The 25,923-nt window shown below is 41.3% G+C and overlaps 3 protein-coding genes across 4 annotated transcripts; all 3 read right to left on the minus strand.

The window, feature by feature from the left end:
• Positions 1-817: 817 nt before the first annotated feature.
• LOC102081988 (uncharacterized) lies at positions 818-7,275 on the minus strand. Of its 2 annotated transcripts, none has more exons than XM_013274866.3 (2): positions 5,889-7,275; positions 818-2,330 (listed from the first exon to the last, which is right to left on the minus strand). In XM_013274866.3, exon 2 carries the CDS (start codon positions 2,321-2,323, stop codon positions 1,187-1,189), a length of 1,137 nt encoding a protein of 378 aa, XP_013130320.1. In that variant the 5' UTR covers positions 2,324-2,330; positions 5,889-7,275; the 3' UTR covers positions 818-1,186. The 2 variants fall into 2 exon arrangements, with proteins under 2 accessions (XP_013130320.1, XP_005473568.1); XM_005473511.4 differs by having other exon boundaries at positions 5,881-7,275.
• A 1,001-nt stretch (positions 7,276-8,276) lies between these two features.
• LOC100701750 (uncharacterized) lies at positions 8,277-11,353 on the minus strand. The gene is made up of 2 exons (XM_005473512.4): positions 11,022-11,353; positions 8,277-10,241 (listed from the first exon to the last, which is right to left on the minus strand). Exon 2 carries the CDS (start codon positions 10,229-10,231, stop codon positions 8,924-8,926), a length of 1,308 nt encoding a protein of 435 aa, XP_005473569.1. The 5' UTR covers positions 10,232-10,241; positions 11,022-11,353; the 3' UTR covers positions 8,277-8,923.
• Positions 11,354-12,572: 1,219 nt separating this feature from the next.
• Positions 12,573-24,339, minus strand: letm2 (leucine zipper-EF-hand containing transmembrane protein 2). Its single transcript, XM_003451094.5, has 11 exons — positions 24,052-24,339; positions 23,534-23,602; positions 20,407-20,965; positions 18,727-18,870; positions 17,605-17,742; positions 17,287-17,490; positions 16,721-16,840; positions 16,053-16,172; positions 15,629-15,727; positions 15,218-15,286; positions 12,573-13,841 (listed from the first exon to the last, which is right to left on the minus strand). Exons 2-11 carry the CDS (start codon positions 23,578-23,580, stop codon positions 13,785-13,787), a joined length of 1,557 nt encoding a protein of 518 aa, XP_003451142.1. The 5' UTR covers positions 23,581-23,602; positions 24,052-24,339; the 3' UTR covers positions 12,573-13,784.
• Between the last annotated feature and the right edge of the window lie 1,584 nt (positions 24,340-25,923).

Genomic DNA, 25,923 nt, shown 5'->3' on the forward strand with positions numbered 1-25,923 from the left:
GGAGGCCTGGACTGGCTCATGATCCCATAGAGTCAGTGTGATAGATGGGTATTTACGGCTTTTACTGACACAGAGTCACTCCTGTTTATTGAGGATGTAGCTTGAGTTGCTCAGTTTTAACAAAATAAAACAAAAGTGACTGGATGGGGCTTTGTACATACTTGGAAAGCAATCCACAAGTTTTTGAAGGCCAAGAAGTGGAATATTGTGCAGTAACTAGTCAGCCACCTTTGTCACCTGTTTTAGTCTACAGCTAAAATTAAAATAGTCATTTCCCCAATATTATAGAGCACAAACTGTAGATTTAAAACAAACTGTCCCAAATAAGGCACACCCATTATACTGGCCTAAAAACAGATATATGAACATTAAAAATTTCATTTAAAAAAATACAACATATGATACAACAACATCCAGCCAGCCATCCATCCATCGTCTTCCGCTTATCCGGGTCTGGTTTGTGGGGGCAGCAGCCTAAGCAGAGAAGCCCAGACCTCCCTCTCCCCAGCCACCTCCTTCAACACCAAGGCGTTCCCAGGCCAGCCGAGAGATATAATCTCTCCAGCGTGTCCTGGGTCTGCTCCGGCGCCTCCTCCCAGTGGGACATGCCCGAAACACCACGCCCAGGAGGCATCCTTGTCAGATGCCCAAACCACCTCAACTGGCTCCTTTTGATGTGGAGGAGCAGCAGCTCTACTCTGAGCCCCTCCCGGATGGCTGAACTTCTCACCCTATCTCTAAGGGAGAGGCCAGGCACCCTTCGGAGGAAACTCATTTGCCGCTTGTATCAGCTCTGATGCAATGAAATATGCACAAGTACAAGTTACTAAAGGTATTTCATTTATTTTACATGACAGGGGAAAAGTGCAAGCCTTTAGGATTCATGAAAACATTCACATCCTCCCATAAGAAACAACTCTGTAGCTCATTTTGTTTTACAGTTACAGGAAAAGGCTTTGTAACCATTATAATTCCTCCTGTAATCACAAGTCAGTGCCATCTGTGCCATCAATGTTTGCTTTATATGAAGCATAAAGTATAAAATAAAGTATAAAATCTCAAAGCAGACATCAGCACAAAATAAAGAAAGGATTACAGGTTCCTTTCCACCAAGTTATTTTTCATCTTATCATCTTTCATCTTTACTTATTCATGAACATATTCTCCATAATGTCAAATGAACATCTCAGTGCAGCAGCACAGGTACATTGCTGTTAAGTAGCATCAGTATAGCACTTGTAACTACTGCTAAAAGCCTTTGAAAGCCCATCTCCAATCCTTCTACCCCTCCTGTACTCCAGTAATTGGGCCCTTCCTGTCTCATGTACTTCATGGAGTAAGCCATGTACAACTCCAAGCATCTGCTGGTTTTCACCTGCTTGATCAGTGCCGGGTAGCCAATCTCCACAATGCTGACCGTGTCATCTTCTTCGGGCTGATTTGGAGGACCTGGACTTGTAGGGGTAGGAGTCGAGGGGTTTTCTGTGGCAGTGTCGTTGCTCTCTGATGTCACGGGAGTAGACGTGTTAGTTTTGGTCGTAGCTGTGGCAGTTGTACCTGGTTTGTTTTGGGGCTTTTGAGTTTTCACCGGCAGAATGTCAGACCTCTTCATACAGGCATCCATGTAGTCTTCATAACTCTGAACGGGTTGAGTAAATACGGCATGTCCTCCTTTGTCGCTGCTGTATTCAGTAGTATTGGTATTAGTATTAGTATTTTTTTTAGCATTTCTATCAGTATTGGTTTTAGACCCATGGTTCCTGTGCATGTAGTGTTTGTAATAATACTCCTCTTGAGGGCTGCGGACATTAAAGTGAGGACGGGCGAACTGTCCTACCCCATAGCCCAGGGCCGTTCCTGCCACCGCACCTCCAGCTGCAGCTACTACTGCACTGCGAGCAAACCCTCTGGATTTCTCAGAAGGAGAACCCCGTCCATAACCTTCTCTATACCGTCCATAACCTCCTCCATAACCTCCTCCATACTGTCCATAACCTCCTCCATACCCTCCATAACTCCCTCCGTACCCTCCATACGGAGAACCTTGTCCCGGATACTGGTTAGGGTTGCCTGCTGCACCTGGTTGTCTGGGATAATTGCCTTGCTGCCCAGGACTGCCCTGATTGTTTTGCTTTGGATGGCCACCCTGAGGGGTGGAGTCTGTTTTGGGTTTGTATCCTGTATTGGTGCCACTGTGGCTGCCCGAAGAGACTTTTTTGCTGCCCGAACTTTTTCCTCTCCCTCCCCTTCTCCTGGTCAGCGAGAAAGGGGTATTAAGCAAGAGAAGTGACAAACAAAGCATGGACAATGAATAGAGCTTCATCTTCACTCTGTGGAGACAAATATGAGATAATATTTAGAGCATATCACTTTTAATTTTGTACTTATGTAGTGTTAATATCACTTTATTATTTCAGTTGTAGTGCTAGAGAGCTGTTAGCAGCAGAAACCTAAAATCATACATGTCTTCTTCTTTTGGCTGCTCTCTTTAGGGGAAGATCGTCTCCCTCCATCTCCTATCCCTAACATCGTCCTGTGTCACACCAACCCTCTGCATGTCTTCCTTCACTAAATTCACCACATTCAACCTTCTCTGTGGTCTTATTCTGTTCCTCCTTTTTGGAGTGCAAACTATCTCAGCATTTTTTTTAAATTTGTAATTGTGTTGGAGCAAATTAGGAAGGCTGGAGCAGAGACGCTGACAGCTGCAATCAGTCATGTATGCACTGGATTTTGTTTTGCACAGTAGAAAATTCACTTTCTGAGGTGCATTTTTGTCTGATTGTTTCATCAATCTCTGTGTTTCCGGATTGTATTTTTGGTGCTTAATTGCCACTTTTGAGATGTTAGATTTGCAAGAAAGCAAATGAGCAGCTTAGACATGTGGAAACACAACAGGGTTTTATTTTTTAGGCTTTCAGTAACAAAAGAAAAACAGTGAAAATTCTCCTGAGAGTCTGCCAATGTCAGTGCTGATAGCTTTATGATGCAGAACCTGAACCTTGGAGACTGTAATTAGTGACATCTCCACAGTGCTGTGTAATGTCAGTGTTGAGTTTCAAGCTGTTTATTGAGTTGCAAATCACATCACAGAAATATGATACTAGAAGTGATGCTGAGGCAGAGTGTGATCATGTAACGATGCAGGGTGTAGTTCAAACTGTTGTTATTTTCTCATCTGTTTTGCTTGTTTTAATTGAAAGAACTGTAATTGAAAGCTGGTTTTTAAAAAAGGTTGATACGAGCACATATTTATCACCTTGATCTTCGAAATTAAATACAAGTATGAAAATGAACTTGAGCTTCAGGGCATGAACTGATGGGCGGAAACTCTCCTTCAGGATTTTCTGGTAGAGAGCTGGTAGAGAGCAGAATTCAAGGTTTCATCAACTACAGCAAGTCATCCAAGTCAAGAAGCAAAGCACCCCCAGACCATCACACTACCACCACCATGCTAGACTGTTGGCACGATGGTCTTTTTGTGAAATGTTGTGTTAGTTTATGCCTGCAGTTCTTTAGATGTGGTTATGCAAGGTAATTCGTAATTTTTTGGGGGGGTTATATTAGTTGGGTCTGATTATTGGGGGGGTCATAACCCCCTTAAGCCTCCTGGAAATTATGCCCCTGCTTTTGTGAGCTCCTGGATGAGTCTTTGATGTGTTCTTGGAGTAATTTTGATACGCTGGTTCATTGTAACCCTTCCCAGACTCATAGATGTCAATGACTTTGTTTCTCAGCCGCTTCTTTAGATCATGGTGTGTTGCTTTTTGAGATCTTTTAACCTGCTTCATTTTGTCAGATACCATCGATTTAAGTATCGCATTGATTTTAAAATCTTATTGCTTACGTTTAAAATCATAAATAATATCGCGCCTAGCTATCTTACTGATCTTCTCAGCCTGTACATTCCTAGGAGAGCACTGAGATCATGAGGCCAGTTGCTCTTGGTGCAACCTAGGTCACGGCTGAAGACCAGAGGTGACCGTGCTTTCGCTTCAGTTGCACCTAACCTCTGGAACAATCTCCCACAAGCTATTCGCGCGTCCGACTCGATCCAGACTTTTAAATCTTGATTGAAAACTTATCTATTTGGTTTAGCCTTCCCGGCTATCTAGAGTACACTTCTTGTAAGTGTACTCTCACGTAACCTCTTTTCTTCTGTTTTGTTGAACAGCATTTTGTATTGATTTTACTTTTGAGGTTTTATTTTGATATCTGCTTATCTTGTATGCTTGGTTAATCAATGCTTTCCACCTGCTAGCTTATTTGCATTTGTCTTTTTTGCTACTGCTTTTACTGGATTTTGTGAAGTACTTTGGTGTACCTCTGGTTTTAAATGTGCTATACAAATAAATTTGTATTGTACTGTAAGTGATTTTTGGATTCAGCAGGTGGGCAGTAATCAGGCCTGGGTGTGGCTAATGAAATTGAACTCAGGTTCCAAAAAATCTATTGATCAAAGGTGATTTATGATTAAACAAGGGGGTTTGATGAGCTTTTTCCTCTTATTAAATGAAATCATCATTTAAAAACTATACTTTATATTTACGCTGGTAGTCTTTGTCTACTATAAAAATTTGTTTGTTAATCTTAAACATTAAAGTGTGACAAATATACAAAAACAAACAAACAAACGAGAAAATTAAGAAATCAGGAAGCAGGCAAATACTTTCTCATAGGAGTCATATACGATTATATATCAGCTAACGGGTTATATTAGCATGTTCACATTTTAAATGACCATAAAATATATGACAACTAAAAAATTTTTATTTTAACTGTCTGTCCAGTTGTTTTTGTAATTTGTTACTACAAAATTGAATACTACTCAGTCTGTTGTCAGACATGACATGATAAAACCACAAAGCCTGAGAAGGTCTGGCTTAAAAAAATATTAAGAAAAAGAAAATTCCATTAGACAGGCGCCTTAGTGGCGCCCCAAAATGGATTTCCACTGTGGATCAGCCTGAGAGGCATGATGCTAATTGATCAGTATCTGAAATAATGGAATGAGCCATCGTTTTTGTAAAACCACACAGAGAAGGCAAAAAATAAACTAATATAAAATGTGAAAGTAACAAAGAAGAAGGAAGGAAGGGCTGTGGACAAACTGGAGAAGGAGGGTTTATTTAACTATTTATTCGAGCATTTTTGGATACCGAAAATCTTCCCCGCCTCTCACACAAATACCTACTTTTTTTTTTTTTTTTAAACTCTTGTTTAAATTGTCTTGTCAGATCTTGTTTAACATTTCGGCTGCTGTGACTCAGCAATTAAAATTAAGCCTTATTTAAATTTATTAAATTAAGTCTTATTTATTCTGGTGTTGTGCCAAAATGTGATTGTATTTAAATGGTTTTAAATGACTTGTTTGCCTTTAATCTGTGAAACGTACGTCAAGCATATCTGTTGTGAATGATCTCAAGCTATTTTATGCCATTTCTACCATAAGTTAAAAGATTAAATTGGTTTTGGGCAAAGCGACCTTTATAATGTCAAACGCTCACTGTTCTTCAAGAGGCCAGCTGACTTTGTAACAAATATAACTTCTTTTTTTTTTTTAACTGTATGTGAAGCCTTCCCCTGTAACTTGTTGTTAAAGAGCAGCTGCTATATGGGAGGCAATAACAAGTTTGTTCCTTGAAACAATTAAAACATATGTTACATGTTGTTAGAATGTATTTATAACTGCATTATAAAGCATTTAATTCATATTAAAATTCATATTAAAAGGGGAAAACTTCACCGGAACACGCCCACCAATAACCACTGACTGATACTCGGTTATAAAGCTTATAAAGACTGTTTACTCAAGGTGACGTGAAGCGCGCACAGATCACAGGTCGCAGGTAGAAACATTAATTGCCCTACTTTACTTACAGCCTCACTTGTGTGGTGACCGTGAGTTAGATGAGTTTCTTCCTCCCTGTTTGTCTTCGATAATGTCCGCGGCGCTCGTACCTCTCCGGTTATGGTTTTAACAGTTTCATTTGTCTGACATATGGCCGCACGAGAGATGTGGGTGGCTTAGAAACAGATGATGGGGGCAGGGCTGGGGTGGAGTCAATTCTCGGCATCCACCGGGGAAATTGAAATGGAAAAATAATCAAATAAGGGCCCACAGCGTGTACTTATGGTTCAGCTTTTAAGTGTCTGCTTTACTGAACGTTTTGTCATATACCGTACATTTGGCTCATACTGAAAGAATAAATGATTCCATTTTCAGTTCAACTTTATTCATATAGTACCAAATCACAACAACAATGACCTTAATATTGTATGGTAGAGGCCCTACAATAATGCAGAGAAAATTCCAGCAATCAGATGACCCAAGTGTAAGCACTTGGCGACAGTGGGACGGAATAACTCCCTTCTGCTTGTCCAGTTTCCTATTAATATTATTAATATTTTTTTTTTTTTAAGAATAAGCTATTTTGCAGCTAATAGCTCTTTGGGAGCCAGCTTGTTAGTGCAGTTATTCTATTATACCTGTCAAAAAGGAACAAAGTGCCCAAATATAACATTTTAAACTGGTTCGTTGTTGTTTGTGAAAGTATGCACTCGGGTGCCTTTTTATGCTTGAATCATTAATAGAGCAGTGATACAAACAAAAACATTTCTCTGAAAATGGTCAGGTATAAGGACTGGATTGAAATGAGTGAAAAAGTCTGGCTGCATGTGTCGTAATTACCAAATGAGTGGACTGAAACAGCTGGACCCAGAAACAATTAAGTAAGTTGCGCTCCATCACCAGGGCTCCGACATTGTTCAGTTTCTTTTCTGTTTACTCTAATTAAAAAATTGTCTTTATGGCATTTTAAAAAGATCCACTTTCCAATTTCCACCTGATCTAAAGAAATGTTTGATATGTAAATTATTTTGTATATGAACAGTTATCTTTGCTTATCTGTGTCCTGAAAATCTCTTGTGTTTATTTGTAAAGTAGACTGTAGAAAGAGGCGTACTGATATGATGGAGAAAACAGTGTTTACTTTCACCACTTGCGGTTAAAAAGCTCTCATCTGGTCACTGGAGGAATCATGTTTGTGTGGCAAAAACAGGGAGTGTCTCCTTTCGGGGGGGGCTTGGTCTTTGTTTGATTAATAGGCTAGTGTGGAAAATTGCTGCCACACTGCCCCTTCAGCCTGTGCTTCGAGGTTTCTGATAGAATGACTCAGGGCTGTTGATTCATTTAAGCTAACATAATCATCCTGCTGCAACCAGGTTTCTCTAAGGCAGAGTAAATCGATTTGTTGATCAATTATTAACTCAGGTACTAACAGAGACTTGGAAGAAAGAAACCTAACATTTAATAATCCACATTTCACTGTTTTACTCTTTGGTTCAGGTGTGGATGCTGTATTGTTCTTTCTTTGTGATTTTTTATATTTAAGTCGGTTTCTGCTGGTTTTTAGTTTGTTTTTGTCTGTTTGGGAGCTGACACAGTCAGGGGATGGGGTTTTGGGGGGATAACAGAAGGAGAGAAGCTGCAGAGAGGTATGTAAGACTGCAACTCTGCTTCCTGGTCCCAACTCTGGATAGTCACATTTTGTGGTGTTAATATGTTTGGCCAGATTTCTAGGAATGAGAGCTGCTCCATTCAGTGGGATGGATGCTGTCTCTCCTAACAGAACCAGGTTTCCTCCAGAAAGTTTCCCAATTATCTATGAAGCCCACATTGTTTTTTGGACACCACTCAGACAGACAGCAATTTAAAGAGAATATCCGGCTAAACATGACACTCATGTCCGATTGGGCAGGGGAATTCAATATTGATGTTTACCCTTAGCCAGCAGTTTTAAATTCCCCTCAATTCGCCAAATATCCCTTCATTACGAAAGCTGGCTTTTTAAAGAAGAAGGAACATTTAGGGTCATATTAACAAACATCTGTAGGAGCTGAAAGCGTCTTGTGACGTAAAAAATCTCCTGGATTTACGAGCAGAGATGTTATCAAAACAAGTGCGTAATCTGCACTTTACATGGAGGACTCCATGAAACAGAGCAGAAATTAACTGAAATGAGCTTCTTTGTCTCAGCAGTGCACACACAGCGAGCAACTTCTCTCTGCTCAGTCTGTAAAAAAGAAAATCTTTAGTGTGTTAGATTAATCCCTCAATGTTGCAGTGTGCTATTGAAACTAAGAAGCGATGCACGCTTCACGCACGTGGCACAGTAACATGGTAACTGGAAAGCTTAAAAATTAATTATAAAGGCTGTGGATTCATTTGAATCAAACAGGAGAGGAGAGGAAACTACAGAGGAAAAAGGTGCAACTTCAATCTCACGAGGTTACTGTTTATTGCAGTGGTGTCAAACATAAGGCCCCTTGGCCAGAATTAGTCCAGTGAAGACTCCAATCCGACCATTGCATGACTTTGGAAAATTTTTGACTTTGACATATTTGACTCCATCATATATTAATAGATCAGAATGGATCATCTTTAGGGCTGATACCAATCAGCTTTCTTCAGTAAATACAATGAGAGTCCATCTGCAGCTCACACTAGTGTTTTCAGCTTCATCCTGCTTCTAGCATGCTGACATGCTTAGAAACTTTAACTTATTTACAATCTTAGTTAAAGCATACTCTACTCAGCTAGTTCAGCTCAGGCTGATGTCATTCATGCACAGTTTATGACCCAAAGTCAATCATTAGATGAAAACTTTTACATTTGTTGATTATAATTTACTCCAAACTCATTGAGATGTTTCTCAAAACCAAACATCTAGAGTTTGATTGCATTTCTAGTGTGTGCAAACATATACAAAAACCAGGGATCATAAAAGTCTGCTATGCTGCCCCCTGGTGGGCTGTGAAAGTGTTGCATGTGGGTAGTGAGTGTTTCATCGCAGACTCATTTGGTCAGATCAAAAACCAAATGAGCGACACATCATACAGGTTTCTCTGTGTAAAGAAGGCTTTAGTGCAGCTGTGTTTGCAGTATCACTATAATGCTGGTGATGATGGAGAAAAGCTCTCGCACATCTGTCTCCAGTCTTTGCGCCCCACTGCTGCTTTTAAGTTTGGTCTTCTTCTTCAAGTTCCTTTCATCATTGACGATGTAAAGTTCGATGCACCTCTTGAGTTTAACCTGTGTGATCAGTGCTGGGTAACCAATCTCCACAATGCTCACTGTGTCATCATCATCAGTTTGGAGAAGCTGTGAAGCTGCAGGTGCAGGATTGACTTCAGACTTATTCAGAGGGTGAGGAGTTGCAGGGGAATCGGTTGAGGAGTTTTTCGTTGCGGTGCTGTTACTTGTGGTGCTGCTGGCAGTGCCAAGAGCAGCAGTAATTGATGCTGTGGTGGAGTTCACAGTAGCAGCTGTGGGGGGTTTAGATGTAGTCGCAGCTGGTTTGAGGTTTGGTTTTCGATTCTTTACAGGGAGAAGATCTGCCCTATTCATGCAGGACTTCATGAAACTATCAAATGTTACGTCATCTTGAATGTATTCGTAATCTCTGCTGAAGTCATTTGTATCAGTAGATCTAATACCATACTTCCTGTACATGTAGTAGTTGTAGTAATACTCCTCCCGGGGGCTGTGGAAGTCAAAGTGAGGACGGGGGAACCGTCCTAACCCGTAGCCCAGGGCCATTCCTGTCAGAGCGCCTCCAGCTGCTGCCATTGCTGCTCTGCGACCAAAACCTTTGGATTTATCAGAGGGAACAAAGCCCTGTGCCTTTGCATAGTTTGAGAAGGGAGAGCCGCCACCAGCACCATAACCCCCATACCCAAAGCTGCCGGCATAGTGAGGACTTAGGATTTTGTTGTTTGGGTTGTTGTTTATGTATCCACCTGGATAACCCCCATAACTGCCCCTGTATGGGTAGCCCGGTGCTGGGTAAGCACCAGCTTGATGTCCTGGATACCCTGGGTAGAATCCTTGATTAGGGTACCCACTTTGGTAAGGGTATCCTCCTGGTCTGCCTGGTTGTTGAGGGTAACCTCCTTGGTAAGGGTATCCTCCTGGTCTGCTTGGTTGTTGAGGGTAACCTCCTGTGTTGGGGTAGCCTCCTGGTCTGCTCGGTTGTTGAGGGTACCCTCCTTGGTTGAACTGTGTGGGTTGTTGGGTCTTAGACTTAGTGTCCAGATTAGGTTTTGTTTTTGAAGGCTTCTTAAAAACATTCATTATCTGAGGAAACTTTCCTCTTTTGGCAGCCAGTGAAGGGTTAATGTGAATGACGAGAAGAGGTAGACACAAGACGGCTATAAGTGTCGGCTTCATCTTTGTACCACTGCAGAGAGAAGTCGGATAAGAAAGCAAACAGGAAGACAAGAGTAACATTATTATTTATCCTCTGCAGGCCATTAAAAACCGCAGGTTTAAGGCACTTCTACGAGGCTTCATTTTTCACACCTGGAGTCCTCCTCCTTTTCTTTGTGTGCAGTCTATTTTTGACTAAAACCCCCATAACTGCTTAGAGTTTAGTGATTGTTTATTGTAAATTTATGTGCACAGCTCTGCCTTTAACAGCACTGATCCGTACTTGTGCAGTGCTGTCTTATGATTATTTATTATAAATTAAAAACATTTAACTCACTGAAACCTTAAAATATTTGAAATGCATGACCCTAACTGTGAAGTTGGAAAAACCTCTAAAAAAATATTTCAACTGCATGTAACTGTATCAGTGCATTGCATCAATTACAACCGTCATGTGCTTTTACACGACACATTCTTGCCCCACTGTTATCAATACGAAGCTGTAGGTCCGTTAAAGCTGGCGGGCTTAAAATAGAGCAGTCTTTCAGCAGCCAGTCATATTTTTAGCTGTTTTTAAAGCTCAAAACTCTTTCTTGAATCGCTCCCTTCCACCAAAAGGAAAACCAAGAAGTGCACAAAACTTATCTACCACCTGATGTCCACGTAAAGGTGAAGTCTCTCACCAGGTCAAGCACGTATCATGAACACGTTGGCTCTGTTTGCTCTTTGAGAAGAGCCGGGAGGACACCATAGCGTGTAAAACATTTAGGTTAAGACAAATTCACCCCAAAGCACACAAACACATACTGACCTGTGCTTCCAGCGAGTCCACGGCAGCACTGCGTGTGTATGAGATAAACTTCAAATGTCAGCCCCTCCTGTCCCCATGGCGACAAAAAATTCAACCCCCTTCCCCTCACCATCTCCCAAAATACACCACAGACATTCACACACGCACTCTGTCATCACTCTCAATCTCTTTTAAAAATGTCGTTGATCTCCTTCGTAGCTATGAAGCTCACACTGGTGTCATCCATCCACAGATGTTGGCATTAGATGAAAGGTTTTGGATTTTTTAATTATAATTTAATCAAAAGTTATCGGGATGTTTCTCAAAACCATAAATCTAGATTTCCTTTGACTACGAGTTCTGCAAATTTCTAAACCAGGGATTAGAAGTGTGGGATGCTGCCCCCTGGTGGGCCGTGAGGGTGTTGCGGGGGGAGAAGAGTACTGTCTCTTGGTTTGTGAGGTCCAAATGACTGATACACCATGCTGGTGTAGCGCTCTCTGCTATGATGAAGGCCTCAGAGCAGCTCTGTTTGGATGCTACTCCCCAGCAGCATCAATGTAATGCTGGTGACTATAGACACAAGCCTTGGCAGACACCTCTATAGTCTCTACTTCTGATTTTAAGCTCCAGCTTTTTCTTTAAGAGCTGTTTGACATCAATCGCATTAAGCTCTCTGCACTTCCTGAGCTTCATCTGATCTGTTCTTGTCACTGTGTGTAGTTCACTTTAGCGTCAGGTCCTCATTGCTGACAGGCACAAGATCTGTTCGATTATTCATGCAGAACTTCATGAAACTGTCAAATGTCTCAGCAGGTTCATTGTCTCTCATGATAGGCTTCAGGAAATTATATAAATATTGAAATCCTTACCTTACCTTACCTCCAACATACCTCTTCTCATTGTGATAAAAAAAAAAAAAAAAATCAATACTCTGATCTTGTATGACCATAAAATTCTTCTTCAGGAGGTATTTGGCTCCTCCATGTGGGCAGCTGCTCCCATGATGAGTGTATGTCAACTTCTGACTACACCTGTAAGTGGTTTTATGTTTGATCCTAATTTGCAACCAAGTCTATTTACAGGCCATCTACCAGCAAGAATATTAAATCAGTAGAATTTTACTCTGATCAGAAACACAAACTAAAGTGATTTAATTTCTCCTTGATTAGGTTACAGGACAAAATCCTGAATATGGAGTGACCTTTAAACTAGATCAATTAAAACAAAGTTTCAGAGCTCGTGTAACTAGCTAGCACTCATTCACAACACACTGAAAGAAGTAAAAGCTATGAATTAATGAGACTAATGACTGTAACGTCTCTGAAGTGGGCAGAGAAAAAGTTGATACCCTTAATCTCTAACTGGGTTTTATAGTTTGTCAAAGCTGCTAACACAAAGATAGCCTGGATATGCTGAACTGGCATTGCAGTACACCTATCATGACCTATGACCCCAGAGTTAGGTGTGACTACAGGCTTCTTTAGAAAGCACTGATCCATTACTGCTGACACAATGTTGCAAAAAGCAGTTCACATCCATTAAAAACTGAAGCACAAAAGAGAGACAAAGTAAGTTTTGAGTCTTTTTATTGATCTCCTTCAGCGCAGGATGTAGAGCTGATTGAAAAGGTGTCTGCTTTTCCCATCAGTAACAACACTGTTGATTATAAGTCGAGGATTCATTTGGATCAAACGGGAAAGGGGGCAAACAGGAGACATTCTGCTACAGAGAAAATGGTGCAACTGGGCGCTTCAAACACAGAGGTGACTGAAAAACCAAAATAATATATTTCAATATATCACCCTCTAACCTTAGGCACATATGTAAAACCAGTGAAACAAGTCTTTACCAGTAATCATTGGAGTTAAAATGTCCTTTCAGTTATGGCATCCACTTCCAGGAGGTGCCTACGGATAAACAGCAACGAGTGGGGTAAAAAGAAAAAAAAAAACAACAACAAATAAAAATGAAGAGATTGCTTCTCCATTAAATGATTACAGGGAATTTGAAGCATCACACACAAAACTGGAGAAACCTTCCAACTTTGATGACAGTAAATATGGGGACATAATGATGTTAGACATTTGGGCAAATCAGCCACGATACCAAAAAATATAATCATTTCATGTGTGGCTTCAGGCTTATATACAGACATCAAGTATTTTTCGTTTAAAGACTCTTTAGCATCATAGTGTTAAAACATAATACACTTGAAATAGCTCGTCCTTTCAGCGGCCACTCTTCATTTAACAGCAGCACATCACCAACATCTTTCTGGTGCCTACAGTTGAAATTTAACAAAGGTGGGGCAGCTGCTGGGGGGAAAAAAAAAAGAAAAGAAAAAGGGATGACTCCTCACCCAGCCGGCAGAGGAGTTAAAAACGCCTGCAAATAAAACAGAATAAAACCTGGTATGCGCATACCAAACTGTACAAAGCTGCTGCTGCTTCAGTTACAGAACACAAAAACAAAAATGAGCATATTTACAAATGTACAAAAGGAGAAACCATCGTCGTCACAAACAGTTCACCAGGAAATGACTTCAGGTCACAGAATCAGCAGCCATCAGCTGACTGCCGGGGCGGTAGCACATTAGGAGAGTGTCAGAGATCGGAGTGCACAAAGCTGAGAGTCAAGGCTGCTGAGGTGAAGCCGCCGAACCTGCAGTGAGGAGATTGAAGGAGCGGGCAGGACTCCTGGATGAGATGCTGGTTCAAAAACAGAATAAGGGGTTTTAGCCCCGTCCATTCCTCCCCTCGCTCCAGGCTCTCCTGCTCATCTTCATACGCCGTTCGCACTGATCTTGCTCTTCTGGGTTCCTTCTATTGCCGCTTTGGCCTGTGGAAAATATTGGAAGAGCGTTTAAACATTATCATCTTCTACTGAACATGTATCAAGACACAAAACAAGTTCCTTCTTAATGCTGTTAATAAGTCTGCAGTGACCCAAGAAAAACAGTGGACACAGTGACGTTGTTGCTTGGGTCAAATGAGTTGCAGTATGGTGTCCAGACACTGAGAAAACACGGCAAACACGTTGAAGAATATGTAATTCTGAAGACTTCAATTTACGGCCATGAGCTGTGGGTAGATAAAGAAGCCCATACACCTAGACCTGTGGCTTGACTTGGCCTTTTACACACTAGTCGTGACACATTAACAATCCATAGAGAACGGAAGGTGTTTGCAGGAAAGAGGTAAAAAGATGTCTCCATCTTTGTGTATTTATTTAGGATCCCATGATTTCTGTGATCTTCCAAATGTAGAAAAAATATTTTTAAAACATCTGCACAAAAAAAATAATAATAATACACCCAAATAACAGTGCATCCCTATAACTTCAGTGTCTAAAATGTCATAACTTTAAAATAAAAAACTTAAAACCTAAGGCACAAACTTCAACTATGCTAATTAATAAATGTGAGGCCTGATAAACAAGATAACCCACTAGGGTCAAATTTAAATTTGGCCATCTCCCCTTAGGTATGTTCTTATGGTTTCCCACACTCATGCTATTTTTAGACTGCCTCACTCTGGGGGCAGGGTGAGCAAACGGTGCTCTGCACAACTGAAAGGTGAGAGAAAAAGCTCATCACCTGACATCACTCACACCTTGCACAAACTGCAGCACAGTACAATCTCTCTGGACCTTAAAGGACACCTCGAATCAGCAGCCAGGAGTGAATATTTCACCACTAATCAGCTCTGAAAGCGCTCAGTTAGGCCCAGAGTTTGCAGAGAGGCGCCATTAACATGTTTCACCGATTTATCATGACGGATAAAAATGATTTCACGTCTTTAAAACATAAATAAACAAAGGAGAAATCAAACGACCAGGACTCATGGCCGTCATGAACGTTTGAAAGATGCTAAAAATAAGATGAAAAAAAATCCCTACAAAGAATCTTAAAATGTGTTTACACGTCTTGGGAGGACTGACTTTAAAAGATAAATGTGACTGTGTGACAGTCACAGGTCGTTTTCAGATATTTTTAACCCTCACGGATTAATTTATTGTTCTGTGTCTATGATGTTTTATTCTGCTTCAATGATTACCGAACAGATTTATCAGGCTCTACTCTCCGTCCCCAGTGTATTTCAGCTCTTTCCACCATAAGAGCACCTCAACCACATGTTCAGGTCAGTGTGACAGATGAATGAGACCAAAGTGGGAAGAAATTACTGGAAACCATTTAGGTTTCTGTGGACACTCACCTGAAGGACTTCAGCAGGAGTCAGAGGTTTGTCTGACACGGATGGAGCTTTGTCTCTCACTTCCTCTGCCTAAAAATCAATAGAGGAGAAGAAAAATATGATAAATATATCATTAGAAAATAATAATGGATACAACTGACTGGCTTTATGTCATGTGTTGGGAGGTATAAATGAAGATTAGTAATTTATTTTGTCCGTTATATCTCAAAAAATATCCATGCACTCAAGTATGCCTGAGAATGGGCAGCAGAGCTCCTCCAGCATGAAAATTAAGTTTTGGTCTTGAGGAGGAAATCTCTGCAGACCTGCAGCTTTGGCCCAATTTCCTGTGTCATAAATACAGTTCATCTGATCTCGTGCTCATGTGTGTTGTTGTGGTTCAGTGTTTGGTTTTGTTAGGCGTGCACTGACCGGTCTATCTTTGATGATGAGTGCAGGGTCTGCCAACCTGTCGCTGCTGACTGGGACTGTATTTGCTCCTGGGTTTTCCTCTGGAGGAGCAGCAACCTTCTGCAGACCAACCAACAAACAAATACGAGGTGAGAAGAACACGTCTAACATCATAAACTGCTCTGGTTTAATTTGCTTATCGTTCCCTTTCTCAGATGTGCTCCATTTCACATTCAAAACCTGTTTTTATATTTCCAGCTTTTTACTTTCTACTCTGTTCCTTTGGTTGTATTTAAAACTGTTTTTATATCCATCATGATGAGCAAAGATGATCCTGTTTTTTTTAAACAGCTGGAGTGTTAAGCGTTGTGCAGCTTTCTCTGGCCTGGAGTGATAGGTCAGTGAATGAAGTTGTAGGATTTTAAATTGTCTGCAAAGGACGAACCTCGATCTTAGGAACAGGCGGGATGACGTGGGGTTTGGGTTTGAGGTCTGTCAGGTACATGGCTCTGGAGAGCAGCAGCAGCGATGGAGGAACGTTCTCATTCAGGTGCAGGTCCAGCCACTAGGTGAGAGAAAAATCTTTAATAAAAGAGATTACTGGGAAGATATAAAAGGTTTGCTTTTGATTAAAAGGGTTTTTTTTCTAAATAGCTCTGATATTTGGATCACACGTCGACCTGATCCCGACTTGAAAAACTGGATGGAAAAATCGGTGGTGAGATTGTCTCATTAATTTAGATCTGTGTTGTTGTAAACGCCAATAACTCTTTTATTTATTTTATTCTGTTATTTCCTCATTTTCCTTTATTATTTTTCCAATTAAAATCCATTCAGTGCATTTATATTCTTGGATGTCTGTATTTGTAATCATTTATTTTGCAAAGTTGGGAAAACTGTGAATATTAGCCTCAACAGGCTGAAAAGGGGATCCAATAACTGGGCCAATAACTTACCATCATGTCCTACAGTACTCCTCATTTTTCTCTAAGATAAACTTGTCTTCAAGAGCAAATCTGAACCATTCTGCTCCAGCTGACCTCAAACAGCATTGTCTGTGGGCGATTCCCAACTGAACGCTTGAAGAAAACACTGTAAAAACCGGCTGCTCACCTGCTGCATCTGTTCACGAAGCTGATCTGTAGTAAGACCGAGAGACCTCATCCCACGACTGCGGCACGCTGCCTGCAACTCTGACACACTCATGGCCGCCACACCCTCGGCCGCAATCATCTGTGAAGGGATGAAAGAGGAAGTGAAAAACTGAAGCATGAGAAAAGTTACTCCTTAAGTTGATCAACTTATGTCTAGCAGCTGTGTACATATGCAGCACAGTAAAAAGAGGATAGATTTGGTGTTTCAGAACTTTCTGCCTTAAAAGGAAACACTGCAGTAAAACTGATCTCAAACAAGTCAAGTCAGAGACATTTATTACAGATTTACTTCTTGTTAAAGATGTACTATTTTTATGTGCAGTAGCAGCTAACATCAGAGACTAAGTAAAGCAGGAAAGAAGAGAAAAGGATAATCTGATCATAACTGGCAGATGATTAATCCCAGCCTGTGATGTCACCTGAGATGATTAATGGTTGTTTAGCTTTACAGCCTTTGTGTATCTCTCCCAGTCACAGCTGTAAACTTGTGGTAACGAGCTTTCGGGTGCCGGTGCTCAGTCTCACCTCATCGTCCGACTTGATGGCTCTGAGTTTCATCATCAGCTGAAAGCGCAGCAAGTTGTTGGTGCCAATAGGCTGCAGCTCCAACAGTTTGCACAGAGCCACCAGCTGGGGGCGTTCCAGGTGCTCCAGCGTCAGCTCGTCCTCAAACAGCTTGGAGAACCGGACGATGTCCTTCGTTTGGGGTTGCTCTCCTGTGCCCCGAACCTGAAATGGAAAATTACGGACTCATTACTTTAGTAAAGCTTCTTCAGTCAGGCCTCAAACACGTGACAGCGGATCAGTAACAACGTTGGAGCAAAACAGTTTGCTGTCATTCACCTCCTGAACATATTTGGAGAAGCGCTGCGCCTCATCGTCCGACTTTGCTTTATTCCTTCGAGCCATCTCAGCGATCGTCTCCTGCAGAAACTTAGCCAGCTCCAGCTTCGCAGCCAGACCTTTTTTCTGCTTCTCCTCCTGCAGGATGACGACAATTGTTTAAAAATGCAATGCAACAAGCAAAGAGGCTAAAGCAGCTATGTCCTTAAAGTTTAGAGAGGAAAACATTTTGGGGAAGAGATCAGAGTGATGCGAGAAGATTATCTGAGAAGTGGAGAAAAACAAAACAAAACAGTCTTGCACTGCTTATGTGTGGCTGTGTTTAACCGATTATATATATATTATATGGAAACCATAGAGCTTTTTATGCTAAACTAATTTATGCTTCAGTATAGCTATCAGGAAGAATGTTTAGGATAATAGTTTTACAGCTCAATAAAAAGGAGGCCCACATTTTCCCTTCGACAGCATTTTGCTTACTGCAAATAATAAAATCTATATCACAGTAAGTTGAGTTTGCGTTTGGCTTGGACTTTCCCCGACATTGCTTTTAACGCTGTTTTACTCTTTTCTTTAATCGTTATATTGTTAACTTTTAGTTTCAGAGAGCAGACACCTCCAAGCTGCCCAGCAGCGTGACAACATATCTCTGAATCATTCAGCTGTGCTCCAGAACAGCCACGCAGGATCAGAGCAAACACAGTGCACACAACAGAAACTTTCAGTGTGTGAGGGAAGACGGCGTTTAACACATCAGAAACGATGATGCAGTTAAAGAAACAGACTGATATCATAACAGGTCATAGGAATAGTTACAATTGTTGACAGATGCACCTACTTAACACCTAAAAAGTTCAAAGGTTGTCAGCTGACAACATGTTAAAAAACAAAACACTTACTAAGGGTTTACATACTGCTTATAAATGCCAGTCACGTGTCTCAGAGTAAACAATCAACATTAGATCAAGTCAGCAGCCTGCTGCAGTCCCGTCTGAGAGGTTATATAATCCCAATGAACCCTAATCTAAGTTCACTCAGGCAGCAGAGTGTGTGTACGGGTATGTGTGTGTGTGTGTGTGTGTGTGTGTGTGTGTGTGTGTGTGTGTGTGTGTGTGCACATGCCTTTTTGGACTCCGTCTCAAAGGTGGAGGGCAACATCTCTGGGAACAGTTTGAGGAAGACAGGAAGAAGAAACTCCATGAAGGGGACGATGATAAACACCATGAAGGGCACCAGACGGAAAAGGTCAGCACAGGTCCTCATCAGCTGCAACAAACAGAAACAGTGCAGGGTGTAAGACAACGTGGGAACAGGCCAGTATTTATGCTCTGGTGCTGCTGACTGTGGGTCCTACAGCAGAGGCAGAAGAGGGGCAGCCATGGACGAGCGGTCCTATAAAAGCACAGATCACAATATACAGTTTAACTGTCAGGGATGCACCAATATGATATTTGTCTGACAGCAACTGAGGGTACGTCCAGACGTACACTAACCAAGCCCACAAATGATAATACAGCACACAGTCTGACATCAAAAGTAAAAGGAGATAAAGGTACACACCTTTGACATCGTTTCTGTGTAAACACAGAAACTGAATTTTAAAATTCATGCAAATATGCACAGAAGTTTAACAAAATACCTGCAAAAGTGTGGACGTAGCCCATGCATCTGTGATAAGGTGCAAATTTATGGGTCCCATCTAGTCAGTTACTTTCTCTTCCATGCTCAACTGTGGCTGGTGATGCAGCAGAACTAGTTCACAAGTTGCTATGGCACGAAGAATAAGGACTGCCAGCTGCAGTCCAAGATGGAGGACATGTGTGACCATGGCTGTTTCACAGCTTAACCAACAATAACTGTACCTGCAGCGCTACACATTTCATCAGGTAAAGTAAACTAACTGACGGTTTCTCTCAATATTAATGTAGACTTGCTGGCACCGTGAGGACGTAAACGGCCATCAGCCTGTCAGTCGAACTGGCTATTTCCTATAATCAATCCTGTATAATATATGTGCTCACAATTGAACCTTCTTGGTTAGAGGTTTAATAACATGACAAGCTGTGAAATAACACGAGTTGTGTATATATTCAGACATTCTGCAGGCGTATAACACCTCTGTAGTGCTGCTGTTAGGTGAAAACATCAATTAAAAGAAAAAATATATATACACTTATTTAGCACACTAAATGGCTTCAGCTTTAGGAGTAAATAGGCGTGTACAGGTTCTCGATAAAATACAGACCGTGATATTTCTCTGAATCCCAAAACACCAACTACACTGGGGATTAGTGTTTAAACAGTCAATCCTTAACACACAGCAGGTCAGGCAGTCAGAGCGGGACATTTAACGGCAGGATTTCGTACCACAGATTATATTTAACGTCATTCGGGATTATCAGAGTCACTGAACAAAGACGGTAAAACCTCACATCTATCATTCTCAGCTCCTTCTGACACAAAGCCAGTGAGCTGGGTGTAAAATGAATCTCAATAACAGGACAGAAAGGGTGGTGGTGGAAGGGAATTGGATGACTCTCAAGCTGAGTGTTTGAAAATGAGTAGAAACCAGACAAACTACTGCTGCACCCAGACTGCAGTCTACTACAGCACATCACAGCAGGATAAACACAGCAGCCTGCAAATTATGCAGAACAGAGCTGTGGAAAGACGGCTTCAAAGCTGTGAGATGGAAACTAAACATAAGCATTTTCAAAAAATAAAAACTAAACTCGAGCTACAATCTTGAAAACCCCAAAGACTAAAATTAGTCAGACTAATCCAACATTTAAGCTCCCTTACCCTTCTCCTCTCCCTCCGTGTGAGCACTTGTCCATGCAGCAGCCTCCACACCATCCTGCCGGCGATCTTGATGTCGATGCCGAGTAACCGGAAACCGTTGTAGTAATGCTTCAACTCATCCACGAACCTCTGATACAGAGACTTCTTCACGAGTGCCTTGTCCTTAACGGGAGCGACGGTGCCTGCGGCGGCGGTTGGTGCTGGAGGGGCAGCTGATGGAGGTTGGGACTGAGGTGCAGCAGCTTGAGAGTCCTTTTTATCTCCTGAAGAAGCATCGTGAGCAGCAGCAGCAGCAGCAGCAGGTGGTGGTGGTGGTGAAGTCTTAGTGTCCTCCTGCTTTATGTCCTGGAGCCAAACACCTGAGCTGTGTAGGGAGCGGGCGAGGAGGACAGAGCTGTGGCTACGACCAAGGGGGTGGCCACGGAAACAGTGATGGTGACCATAACGGGAAGACCTGAGTGGGAACGAAGGTGAGACGTGGCAAGGAGGGACTACGTGGAGATAGGCTTTGGAAGACAGGGAGGAGCAGCTGTGCCTCTTGGATAACAAATATGATCCCCTGTTGGCAGAGAAAAAGTAAATAAACTGCTTAGAAAGACAATACTCTCCTTAAATGTGTGTTTTAGTGACAGATGAGACCATCAATAACACAACGTTATGTTACTGAATACAAACACAGAATAGCTTCCGGTTCAGATTACTGTAAATGAACTCCTCTGGATTTAAATCAGAACAGGGAGTCAAATATACAGGCAGCAATCCAGAAGTGGACTCAAAGTGTCCAACCGGGCCGACCGGATAGCTTTACAATATGAGAATGTTTCAAATTTCAATAAGAGGCTCATTTCATTTGCACTGTGGTGTGGACACTGACTGCACTACCACACAGGAGATAAAGTTTAGATCTAAAATTATCCGTCTGTGAAGCTTTAAAACCTCTAAAAGCTCCACTGTGGCATTTAAATGATGTTTGTTAAGTTAGTGGGTGATGAATTAAATGTAGATGTTTTCCGAGTGGAACATTTACTCGTAAAGACGAAAAAATAAATAAATAAATTTCTGATAAATAAGGAATTTGTGCAAACACCCCCCACAAAATGACCCATGTTTACTGCTCTTAGACTGGACTCTTATTTTGAAAGTGGAACTGTTGTTAACCAGTAAGGTCAAACTAATTTTGTGGCAACCTCTGATGTCATTCAGCTCCCATGTCAGACAGACTCTTTATTATTAATTATCCTAAATCTAGTATGTCTGGTATGAACTAGCAGGATAGTGAAGTCACGAAATACAACAAGGTACCCCGGTAAAAACTTGAAAAGAGCTAATGTTTAATAAAAAAAGAAAATAAAAGAGCCTATTAACCAATTCTGTATAATAACGGGGACGAGGGGAAGTGATCTCAAATTTTACCTTTTATACAACATATCGTTTATCAGCTATAAAGGTGTCACTAAACAGCAGCTACACCCATAATAATAACAGCCGAACAGAAACTACTTCCAGCTCGCAGGATTGTACACATGTCTGCGTTCACATTCCCTCTAAAAATATTTTGATGAATCACCACATCACTCGTTCAGCTCCTTCTAGGAAACCTTCATCTGTTTCTGAAAATTACTTATTGTTTTAGTAACGCTTTCAGAGGGATACTGAATCTTCCTGCAGTCCCTGGCATTACAATGAACCTCTGTAATGAAACACCACTTCCTCCTCCAAACACCATCATTGCTACTATACACACATGAATGCAGAGGCCTTTTCTCACTTCTGGAAGCTTTTGTGTAAGTGCCAAGCACTGTTTGAGGTCACAGTTTACCTCCATATACCTCCACAAAGAGCCTCTGCTACCAAATACATATTAATGCAGTTTAAGAATGGACTCTTCACAGTTTGGGGAGCAAACATGAGGTCACAGTTTGGCCCCAGGACACTCCCCCAACCTCAAACAGTGCCTGCTACTAAATATACATTAGGCACTGCCTGAGGGTAACCACCCTCTGAGAAGCTGTCCTGATGACTACACACCTTCAAGTGCTTTTGAGTTAACAATGGGAACTGTAACCAACTGCACACTTATCTAAGCACCCTTAAAACTCTCGTCTAAGACCTAAACTCATTCAGAGTTCTAGCAGTCCAGACACAAAATCAGTTCATCTAACACTAATATTAGAAGAGGATGTTATTCTCCCCCCTCTGGTATGTACGCACATGAAACAGTGGCAACCCATCTTCTTACATTTTTTTTTTTTATTTTTCTTAAATGCACACTGTGTACCTGCAGGATGCACAAAAAAGTTTACAAACAAACTGACCTGCCCATTCTGCTCTTGGATCAAGAATGGGTTATATAGTTATACAGCAGCCACTGTATAACTATATAACTGTATGACTACACTCTCCTGCAACACAGCAGACTGCAGCAGAGCACTGATAATGACTATCAGTGACACGTGAAGTTATTTTGGTGCCACTGTATGAGAGTGACGTTTACACTGAAACAGCACATATGCATTTTTGTTGTTTTTTGCACGGGAGCATTCAGAACAGAGGACAACTAGTTTAGAGTAGCCTGAGTTTAAAGTTTTCTGTCTGCTTTAATGATGGTCCTGTTTGTGTCTCGACAATGTTTGTGTTCTTTACTTTTCCACTAAACCTTAAAACGTGAAGCCTATATTTCCTTCACTATATAAAAAAAATGTTTCCTTATAAATGTGTGTATCCTTGTGTATTTTTGACCCTTAAGTAATGTTTTTTTCTGTTGTGGGGTTTCTTTCCCTTACTTTTCGCTTTTGTTTTTCCTCATACTTCTTTTTCCCCTCTAGACTCTGTTTTTAAAGTTTATCCTCAGGTTTGTGAGTTTGCTCCCTTATAAGTTAATTTGATTAATTTGAGCGTTTTCTCAAGCAAGTGTAAATATTATCCAGGCTTAAATGTGTTGTTTTAACTCGGTATCAGCATCGATCCTTGTCCAGCACTGGCTCGTGCACTTTTGTTTACCTGTAGCAGAGCCCAACAACACGCCCCGACTCACAGTTTGCTCCCAATAAGCAAACGTATTCGAGCAGGAGTAAAAGTAAAACTGTTAGGTAGCAAAAGTCAAAGAAACCGTGTCCAGCTGACTTACCTTGATCTTGTAACTGCGAGGAGCACCTGGTGACTAAAGACTGCCATTGTAGGGGCAGATTACAGTACTCTGTTAAACGGAGAAACACCGAGGTTAGAGTTCACTCTTATGGGAACAGAAGTGAGACAGACAACTACCTTGTAGTGCTAAAACTAGCTTTAAGACGACGGGACACCAAATGAGCCCGATATTATGTAACAACAGCTTTAACGTGACTACTCGTCTGAGAGGTACCACAGACTTAACTCTACCTGTTTTCCTAAAAAAATAATCTAACCTAACAGAAGACCTTAAGAAATGAACCCAAACCTTACTCCGCCTCTTTTTAAAGCCAGTAATAAAAGGACGTAACTTGATACCAAAACCAGGAGGGGTAAATTCCCAGGGTAAATTTCCACTAGAGATACACAACCCTACGCTAGGCTAGCCGCTTAGCTAAACTGAGCTAACCGGCTAATATAGTCGGTTAGCTGCGTTAGCTTAGCCGGCCGGTGCTAACCAAATGGCAGCCCACCAACCTCCAGCGTCGATGACCGAGCTATGGCTGCCGTAGCGGACAGGGCGTTGTAAGGTTTCTCGGAAGGACGACAATAATATCCATTCACGGCACTCAATCGATGTAGAAGGGAACGACGAAAGTAACGGCCGGTGTGATGATAAACCCATTTACGGTGGGTTTCTCCGTCGAAAGCGCCCTCAGACGCGACAGACTTGAGCTTCTTCACTGACAGTGTATTGTGTGTTTGTGCGTTTGTGCAGCCGTCACAGGCATCTGCACTGAAAGGTTACACCGGACATGCGTAAAGGCTGTGTGAGAAGCACCAAAGATCGTCTATGCTAGCAGCGATGGCTGACTGCGTGGGCGAAAAAAAAAGCTTCTGCTCAGTGAAACAGGGTGTTAACCTTCCTTCTTCTATTTATTCATTTTAAGTTTTTATGATTTATGGATACTAGATGACATTTAAAAAAGCACATATAAATCAATGAAATGAAACAATCTTTAATTTCATACTGATACTGTCAAACGATTTCATATTGAATGTGTTGTAATCAGTGTAACTAGTCTGCAAGACAGTGGTGAGGTGCGCAGTAAGACTGACAGAAGAATTCAAGGTGGGGCTGGGATTACATCAGGGATCTGCCCTGGGCCCCTTCTTGTTTCCATGAAGGGGCTGTGATGTCTCTGTAGACTATAATGTTTGCAGACAACAGTGTAACTTGTACTGAGAGTAGGTGCAAGAGAGCCTGGATAGGTGGAGGTTTTCTCTGGAGATAAGAGGAATGAAAGTCAGTAGAAGCAAGAAAGAATACATGCGTGTGAATGAGAAAGAGGCAGGTGTAACAATGAAGCAGGAAGGAGAAGAAGGACCAAAGGTGGACAAAAGGTGGAAAAGAGTCAAGAATCCAACATCTCCAGGATTAGTTGAACTGACATGTCTTCAGGATATAAGAGGATACATTTAAAACATATCTTCATTAGACAAAGACATCAATATTTCCCATCTTTTAATCTTTTAATTTACATAAAACAAAATTAAACTAGGAAAGTGAGCCAGTACTGCTCATTACATTAGTTTTATTTTTGGGTTTTTTTGTTGCAATTTTAAGGTCTTGTTAATTCAGAAAAACACGACTTTTGTTTGTCAACTGATAGCAATTTTCCCTCTCACATCAAATCAACTCTGGATTGATTCTGAATTCTCCTTCATTGGTATATTAGTGTTTAAAGCTGCAGTAAGCCACCAAACAAGCTGTCCCTCGAGCTTTAAAGTTAACTAATGCATGATTGAGTCATGCACAGACCTACTCACATGATTACTCTGAAACAACTTTTTGTTGCAGCGGTCATTTCTTTTGCTTACACTGGTCGCTCAGAGACACCTTGTTGCCACAGTGTCGAGTATTAATCAGTATTGCTTGATATTTATGTCAGACTGTTTGACTGTTTGCCTTTTATTGTGGGTTTTACTAAAGTGTGTGCTTGTTATCCATTGGGTTATTTATATTTCTTGCACAGTAGTCGAATGGAGCATCCACAATTCCATGGTATATGTACAACAAAATAATAAAGAGTAATTCTTTTGTATTCGATTCATGCTAAAATAAAGCCACTGCTAATCAGATGCTTTCCAGATTGAATTACATGGTGGACCAAAATGAGACCGTACTTTTCTGTTTTATAGAGTGCATGTGTTTTACACTCACTGTTGTACCTCCTGACCTCTTCGCTACATGCTGATGATGTTTTAAATCACACATTTCAACTTTGGAATCATCAGTCCATAAAATCTATTGCCACTGATTTTCAGTCCAGTTCTTGTGTAATTCATGAAACCGCAGCCTTTTCTCTCTCTTCTTTGAGAATGCCTTCATGACAGCGACTCTTCCAC

Source organism: Oreochromis niloticus, linkage group LG12 (assembly GCF_001858045.2).
Source record: "Oreochromis niloticus isolate F11D_XX linkage group LG12, O_niloticus_UMD_NMBU, whole genome shotgun sequence".
Taxonomy (NCBI): domain Eukaryota; kingdom Metazoa; phylum Chordata; class Actinopteri; order Cichliformes; family Cichlidae; genus Oreochromis; species Oreochromis niloticus.